Here is an 8,850-nt window from a genome sequence, read left to right as displayed (position 1 = left end):
TACACTCGAAAAATGATACCGTAAACAAAGCAGAGTTCTAGATAAAATGGTAGTAAAAGCTGGGACACAATTTAACAATGTAAAGAATAGAGATATTATTAAACAGTAGCTTGTCGACTATATTTTTATAGGATCACACAGACAAGAGAAGAAAGCATAGTGAGGTCCCTAGTTAACACATTTTTCATACTGAACAATTATGTAGCATGCTACATACCAACAGCGTGTGTCACAAATATCCCAATATTAATACCATCTTCTACTGAATCGAGTTATGAAAAACCTAAAGGGTTATTACCACAGACAGAAGAGAATTTTCTTTTGAAGGACTCTTATCAGGGCTCCCTTCATGTCTCTGTTCCTCAGGCTGTAGATGAAGGGGTTCAGCATGGGGGTAACTACTGTGTACATCATAGCCATGACAGTCTCCTTCACAGTAGAATTATTAGCTGATGGACATAAGTAGAGACCAATTATTGTCCCATAGAAAAGTGACACCACAGACAGGTGAGAGCCACAGGTGGAGAAGACCTTGTGGATACCTCGAGTTGAAGGGATCCTGAGAATGGAGGAGACAATCCGTGCATAAGACACTACAATGAGTAGGAATGGAATTACAACCACAAGCCCTCCCATGATAAATACTACCAGTTCATTAACACGAGTGTCAGAGCAGGCCAGCTTGAGCAGAGCAGACAGATCACAGAAAAAGTGCGGAATCACATTGTTCACACAGAAAGACAATCTGGTTAAGAGCAAGGTGTGCAACATGGCATGTGACGTGGTCAGCACCCAGGACAGCACCACCAGACAGGCACAGAGCCTAGGGCTCATGATGCTGCTGTAGTGCAGAGGGGAGCATATGGCCACATAGCGGTCATAGGCCATGGCCACAAGGAGGAAGCTCTCAAGATCCCCAAAGAACAAGAAGAAGAACATCTGTGTCAGGCATCCTGCATAGGGGATGGATGGTACTTGGCTCTGCATGTTCTGCAAAAATTTGGGAACTGTGACAGAGGAAAAGCAGAGGTCAGAGAAGGACATGTTGCTGAGAAACAAATACATGGGCGTGTGGAGATTGGAGTCCAGTCCAATGAGGACATTGATGAGAAGGTTCCCCAGGACGGTGGTGAGGTACATGGCCAGGAACAGGGCATAGAACAGGTGCTTGTGCTCTGGTGGGATGGGCAGGCCCAGGAGGAGGAACTCTGAGATGACAGTTTGGTTGTTTCCTGTCATTTTCTTACTATAGTATCTACAAAGGAAAAAAATCAGATCACTTTAATCTCCAAATATCTAAAACACGTTTTATAATAGCTGATCTCATACTCATCACAATTACAATCTCTACATTCCAAATGTTTGTAGTTAGAATTTCTATAGCTATAAATGACTTAATTCCTTAATTTCTAATGCATGCTTCAGTATTCCATCCTTTTAACTGTGCTCTTGTCTAAGATAGAAAGTTCATTGGATTTTCTCTTACTTGTCAGTCAGTCAGCCCCAGTGATCATCATTTGCATCAGCCCTGTCAGTTTCTTGCATCTCAATGTTCCCCAGGCCTCTGTCTACACTGTGTCCTTTTATGAGTTTACATATATCCCAATGAAAAATTCATGTACTCAAATGTTTTAGATTACCATTTAAAACTCAAGGTAGATGTCCAGCTGCCTTACAGCACTCTGACTTATAAGAATGAGTGTTCTTCCCTTAATGTACCACAAGCATTGTATAGGCAGCAGATTCCACATAAACACCCTGCTGTCAGACCACGCCTCTTCCTACCATCCCTCCTTTGGTCTGTCATGTTAGTAAAGGAATTTATAGTCAAAGCAGAAACCTGGGAGTTTCATCTCATTTGTTCATCTCACTCACGCTCTACCTCCCATCTTGCAAGTCGCATAGATCCTGAACTTTCTCTCTCTCTCTCTCTCTCTCTCTCTCTCTCTCTCTCTCTCTCTTGCCCTCTCTTTACTTAATTCATCTTTAGTTTAAATATTACTACCCTAGACAAGGCTATTATCTAGCTTTACTATTGAAACTGCTTCCCAGTTCACCTCCTGCTTCTGAGCATCCATACTCTTCTTCTCCACCCATTTCTTTCATACTTTAACTACAAAGTGAAAATTCGGCCATCCATCCTTATTGGCTCAATGGAGTGGAGACTCTCACTGCCCTGAAGATAAATGTGAATTTCTTTCAAAGGAAAACATGGCATTTTGGTAGCATATCTTCCCTACCACCGCAGTCTCAATATAAGTCACAATGACTTACATTCCATTCTCCAGCAATGCTGGATTTCAAGGGATAGCTTCCATTGTTTTGCCTTCCACACTTGGTGCTCCCTCTGTCTAGCAATTACTTCTGTCTGTTCCCACTCACTTTTATTACCACCATTTACCCTTTGGGTATAACACATATGACTTTCTCTGCTAAATCTTCCATGTGTCTCTAGACTAAATGAGACTTTCTACCATTTCCCACAGCATTCAGTACTTATTACATAAAACTCAGTGCCCTGACCACTGCTTTGTAGCTGACCTTCTACTAGATTGTAAACTGTATTCAGAAAAGGCATGTCTACCTTCATCCTGCAGCAGGGAAAGCACCAGACATGCTGCCTGGATTTACTCAAAATGCTATTAATAGTTATCAGATGCCATTTGCACTGAGGAAAGGCATTCAAGCACGTTAAAGGACAGCAAAGTTCTATTGGGTAACTACCACTGCTAAATCTTCCCTGGACAAGAATTTGCTAGCTTTGGCCATTTGGACCAAGTTTTTAACATTCTGTTATAGGGTTCATGTATATAATGTTGCAAATATGGGGAATATTAAAGTGCTTCATATGTGCTACTTACTCATTTTACCAATTCAAAGGATAGTCATCTTTATACATCATTCATGTGATGTAATCGGTATCAGGATGCTAAGAAGAAACTTGGAGGCAGTTTATAAACTATGGAAATATTTCTAACCTCAAGTTTTATGTGCACTCTTCCTCCAATATGTTTGTTAATTTCATGTGTCAACTTGACTGGGCCTTGGGTTTTTTTTTTTTTGTTTTTTGTTTTTTGTTTTTTTTCGGTCTTTTTGAGACAGGGTCTCCTTGTAGCCCCAGCTGTCCTGGAACTCACTATGTATACCAGGCTGGCCTTGAACTCACAGAGATCTGCTTGCCTCTGCCTCCTGAGTGCTGGGATTAAAGGCGTGCACCACCATGGCTGGACCTGGGTCTTAGTTTTGCATACATTTTCAAATGAAAAGTTAGAAATAAGAGAAAGACGAACTCCTTTGGGTCGTGAATAATTCTTTCTCATGTCAATGTAGAAAGAAAACCCATCTTCCCCTTCACTCATTTTTGTCCCCATACTTCTCTGGTCTGGGGCTCACAGCTCATCCTGTGTCTTCCTCCTAAGTGCTGCGATTAAAGACATGTGCCACTGTGACTGGCCAGATTTTACATTTTTGATTAACACACATAGAAAGTTGATGTTATCACAGATGGACTGAGCTGAAGGAACAGGGACATGCACTGCTTCTAAATGCAGGTTATTAGGTACATCAGGAGAATTGAAGTGCCATTCCTGAGAGGAGAAAAATACTGAGTTCTCTGCGGATGATACTGAAAAAAATGCCTAACAACTATTACCTAAAGCCTCTCTAGATCTGATTATATTTAAGTAACATGATCTTCTAAGTAGGTAGTTCACAGTGATATTAATTAACGTTATTGTTAAATATGTCTGGAAAACAGTAGAAAAATACTTGTACAAGCTTAGGAGGACTTGAAAGATGCAGAGATATAGAGTGGAGAAGTTACCACATTTAAAACTGCGAACATCATACAACCTGGGAAAACTAGACCTTCAGGCTTTCTAACATTAAAAGTCAGTTAGTTACCATCTTTCCCAACTCACCCAGGGTGTATCCGAGTGACTCCAAGGCTCTGGCCCTAGACTTTGCTCTCTTTATGCATTACGAGTTGGGAAGTTACAGCCTCTGTGGTCATAATCTGTGCACCATCGCTGCATTTTGCATATCTCTCATTTTGCTCATCTGTGGGCCTAAGGGAACCTACTCCCAGAGGGTTCCAGACCCTAGAGCATCTCATTAAAGATAAAGCAATTACCCAGAACCTTTCAGGACCAATTCATAGTCCAGTGGCAGTTACTGATTATAGTCCTGGAAGTCATAAAAGGTTTGAAATAGAATGCTACCATGAAAAACACATACAAACTCAATCAGACAAAAACCCAGCATGCAACTGGAGGAATGGGCTGCAGGCCCTAACCTTAGCCAAAGAACTATTGGCAACTGATTACTGCTGGGTGAGGGAGAATTGATCTTCTTTAAGGGAGAGACTCTAAATAGGCTGACTAGACTCCAGTGGATGAACTTGCACAGAGGGATAACTGGGTACACAAAATTGACTTGATAGGACTTAATATACATGACAGAACACAAGAAATCTGGTGGGGGACTCTAGGGCATGGGGAGGGGATATAAAGATGATTAATTTTTTTTGTGTGAAATACACAAAAATTCAGTAAAAAGTATACACTTAAAAAAGAAAAACACATGCTTTGGAAAGAATCCCTGGTGACTGACTCTCAGTACAACGTCTCCTTAGGAGACGTAGACCTGCTGCTAACAAAGATTAGACTTATATTAACCAAATTTGTATATATGTCAATATATGGAGATGATAGAGATAAGAGAAAAATTAACTCCCTCAGGTCATGTTCAATTCTTTCTTGTGTCAATATAGAAAAAAAAAGCCTAGAGCCTTATCCTTATTCAACTATTTTGGGCTCCTTACTTCTCCAAAAAACCTTAATAGCATCCACCACCACCATCACCCTACCATGTCTGTTATCCAATCATCTCCTAATTCTTGTTCTGTCTCTACTATTAACCACAAGGCCAAAGATGACACTTACAGTTTCTTCTTTCAATTCCTGTTCCTTGGCCTTGGTTCTCATCAGCTTGTTGAGAGTATGCACACAGTGATACACTGGAAGTTTTCATTCCTAGGGAATCTACATCTTCATTGGTCTTACAAATTACTGGATTTTTAGCGTTTATATTAGCATTTACTTTTGGACATGGAGCTGCTACATGATACATAAAGAATTCTCCAAGATTCTAAGCTCAGTCCTCTGATTTCTTTAATAAGTAATTTGTGATTTTGAAAATATGTATATTACACAGACAGCACTAGCTTACAGAGTATGCCAGCTTTCATCTTGATGCTTGCTGCTCACGATGCACTAAAACAAGCTGCCTGATGTTCCTATCATCACGTCTTCCTACCATGTGGACTATACCTTTAAAGCATGAGACATTCACTGTAAAAATTATTTAATCATTTTTCTATGGATTCATGAATCATAATTTGTTAGAGTGGTTTCCATGCATGTTTCTTCCTTTACAATGATTTTGCTTATGCAGCTTCAGTTACCTCCATTCCATTACAGTCTCAGAATAGTAGAGGAAAAGTCCTGGAGATTAACAGCTAATGGCTTTAAATGACATGCAGAATGAGGAAAGCCTTATGTTTTCCTTCTGTATCTTGCACCAAATCTCAATAATCACTTTGTCTTACGTCTCCACACTTTATCTGCTTCCCTTCAGTGAGTCATTCCTTGACTATCTTGAGTGCCAAATCAACTGCTGTTACATTAAGCCTTATATATCAAAATACAGGTAAATAGTCACATGAATCATGCAGAGCTGCCTAAAGCTGTATATATATATATATATAAATATATATAATCACTGGCACATTGCCGTGTTGCCTGTGACATTCACCATTCACTCTTCATCCTCCTCCTTCTCTTCCTCCTCCTTTTTTCTGTTTGTTTCTTATTTTTGAGACAGGATCTCTCTGGCCTGGAATTCTCCCCAGCTGGCCTGGAACTCACTATACAGATAAGGCTGGCCTTGTTCTCACAGAGCTCCACCTGCCTCTGCCTCCTGAGTGCTGGGATTAAAGGCATGCGCCACCATGCCCAGTGCACCTTACTTCTTATCATATAGGCATTGGAATAGCTCTCATCATCACAAGTAGAAAGGTGAGCACAGTATAGGAAGATATTAGGTGAGAGAGAGAGAGAGCGAGACTTCAGATGTCTTTAATTAGTGAATACTTATAATTTTATCATTAGTTATTAGTAGTCTTAACTGTGCCTAATTTGAAAAGGAAATTTTATCACGGATAAGCATTTGTAGGAGAGAACATTATATAGAGTGTCCAATACTCTCTCTGGTTTCACACATATTCTGGGGCATTAAAATATATTCTCTAGAGTAAGGAGGAATTTACTATATTTTGAAAAATCAATAACAAAATCGTTGCTTTGGTAATATTTTAATGTGCACTTTCACCTCATTCACTTAGTTTTCCCTGTACCTTGTACTTCTCACTGGAAATTTTCTTTTTTAAAATCTTTATTGAACTTTTGTACATTTCATGCAACAATTGTTAATCAAATTTAGACTCCCTCCCTCATCCATATGTCCCCACCCTCACCCACCACCAGACCTCATGTATTCTGCTATACATGTTAAGCCCTAGCCAGTCACGCATTTGTACCTAGATGTCCCTCGGTGCAAATTCATCCACTGGAGTCTCATCAGCCTATCTAGAGATTGTTAGTAAGGCCTTTTCTCCCTTACCCAGTAGTGATCAATCTCTAATAGTTCCCAGACCAGGCTGACCCACCACCCATTTCTCTCACTCCACTCTGGGCCCTTGTCTGATTGAGTTGGCATGGTTCCTGTGCTCAGTGTCACCATTGCCACAAGTTCATATGTTCAAGCTTCCAGTGCCAGAAAGCCTCTGCTTCCCCGTGTTCATGGACCAACCCTGGCTCTTACAATTTTTCTGCCCCCTCTTCCATAGTGGTCCCTGAGCTGTGGGTGGGAGAATTTTGAAATAGGAATCCCTTGGGGTTTTTTCCTTTGTTATTACTAACTTAGTACTTCTAGAACTCTTTCAGAGTCTTTGGACTTTTGCAAGAACAATTATGTTGTCTGTGAACAGTGTAATTTCTTACTCCTCAATATATAAACATTATATTACTTATTTTAAAAAAATATAATTGAACTTTTCTAATTTTATACAGTAGTTCTTAATCAAATTTAGGTCCCCTCCCCCATCCATGCTCCCCCATTCCCCTGCTGGACCTCATGTATTCCATCATACATGTTAAGTCCTATCCAGTCATGCATTTGTACCCAGATGTCTTTCAGTGTAAATTTTCTCACTACAGTCTAGTCAGCCCACCTAGAGATCATAAGTAAGCCCTAGGCCCCAGACTGGGAACTATTGGATACTGATTGACACTGAGTGAGTGAGAGTATGCCTTAAAATATAAATATTTTAGATCTTGGTTTTGTCATATTTTACTACATCATGACAAATGAGTCAAGTTTCTAACAAAACATAAAAAATTCTTAAAAATACTTTTTGTTTTCTATTTTTATTTAGTTTTTGTGAATTATGTATAATAGATCTTAATTAAATTTAGAACCCCTCCCCTATTTGCAGCCTCCCAAAGACATCCCCACCAGATTTCATGCATTCTATTATATATGTTAAGGCCTATCCAGCCAAATATTTATACCCAGATGTTCCTCAGTGCAAGTTCACTCACTGGAGTCTAGTCAGCCTATCTACAGTCACTCCCTTAAAAATGTCAGTTCTCCCTCACCCTGCACTAATTGGTTACCAATAGTTCCTTGACTAAAGTGGCCCATTTTCCCAATTCTATGTTGGGTTTTTTATTAAGTTGGCATGGGTCTTGTACAGGCTGTCAACATTGTTTCACGTTCATATGAACAAGTTCCCAGAGGCCCAAAAGCCTCTGTTTCCTTATGTTCATGTACCAACCCTGGCTCTTACAATCTTCCCACCCCCACTTCTCAATGGTCCCTGAGCCGTGGGTGGGTGAGGTTTAATACAGGAGTCCTATCCAGGGGCATGCACTCTTCAGTCTCTATTCTCTAAAACTCATCCAGTTGTGGCATTCTGTACGCATCACACTCTGCTGTGTGAAGAAACTTTGCTGGTGAGAGTTGAGAGCTGCATTAGTATTCTCCCTACCCTCTGTTCCGCTGTGTTCCATGAGACTTAGGTGTAGATGTTCCACTGTAGATGTGTCACTTAGGGCTGGGCATCTCTCAGACATATATTCTCTCTGTGTGACCCATTGTGGAACTCTGTAATAGCCTCCATCTCTTGTGAAAAGAAGTTTCTTTAATAGTGGTGTACAATGTACTTGTCTCTAAATGTAAGAATCCATACTTAGCAAACAATAATAAGTTTTGTCTAGAGATATGACAGAGTTATGGTTTTCTCTAGGATCTATGATCTCTCCCAGCCATGTGTATCTGACTATATTTACAGTGCCACCCATGAATTCCCTCCCATTATACTAAATGTAGTAACACAGACTCAGAAAAACAAGGGACATATGTTTTCCCTTATTTATGATCTTATCATCAATCCCTTATATGTGAGTACATATAAGGAGCCAGAAAAATGGAAAGGAGCCATGAAGGTTGTACTGGATAGCTTTAATGTCAACTTGACACACCTGGGTTGAGGGAGCCTCATTTGGGGAATTGCCTCCATTGGACTGGCCTGTGGCCATGTCTGAAGGGCATCTTCTTGATGAGTGATGTGGGAGGGCCCAGCCCACTGTGGGTGGTGCCACCCCTGGGCAGGTGGGCCTGTGTTGGATAAGAGAGCAAGCTGAGCAGGAGCCAGGGAAGCAAGCTAGTAAGCAGGGTTCCTCCATGGCCTGTGTTCCAGCTCCTGCCTCCAGGTTCCTGCCCTGAGTT

The 8,850-nt window shown here is 40.6% G+C and overlaps 1 protein-coding gene across 1 annotated transcript; it reads right to left on the bottom strand.

Moving 5' to 3' along the window:
- Positions 1-294: 294 nt before the first annotated feature.
- LOC103743556 (olfactory receptor 1468-like) lies at positions 295-1,239 on the bottom strand. The gene has a single exon (XM_008844904.1). The coding sequence runs from the start codon at positions 1,237-1,239 to the stop codon at positions 295-297; it is 945 nt and encodes a 314-aa protein (XP_008843126.1).
- Positions 1,240-8,850: the final 7,611 nt, after the last annotated feature.

This window comes from Nannospalax galili, unplaced genomic scaffold (assembly GCF_000622305.1).
Source record: "Nannospalax galili isolate Female #2095 unplaced genomic scaffold, S.galili_v1.0 scaffold1342, whole genome shotgun sequence".
Lineage (NCBI taxonomy): Eukaryota > Metazoa > Chordata > Mammalia > Rodentia > Spalacidae > Nannospalax > Nannospalax galili.
The sequence above is the reverse complement of the archived record's forward strand: the minus strand, read 5'-3'. Positions and strand labels throughout refer to the sequence as shown.

Coding starts and splice junctions, on each gene's coding strand:
- LOC103743556 (XM_008844904.1), bottom strand. CDS start 1,239: ATGACAGGAAACAACCAAACTGTCATCTCAGAGTTCCTCCTCCTGGGC.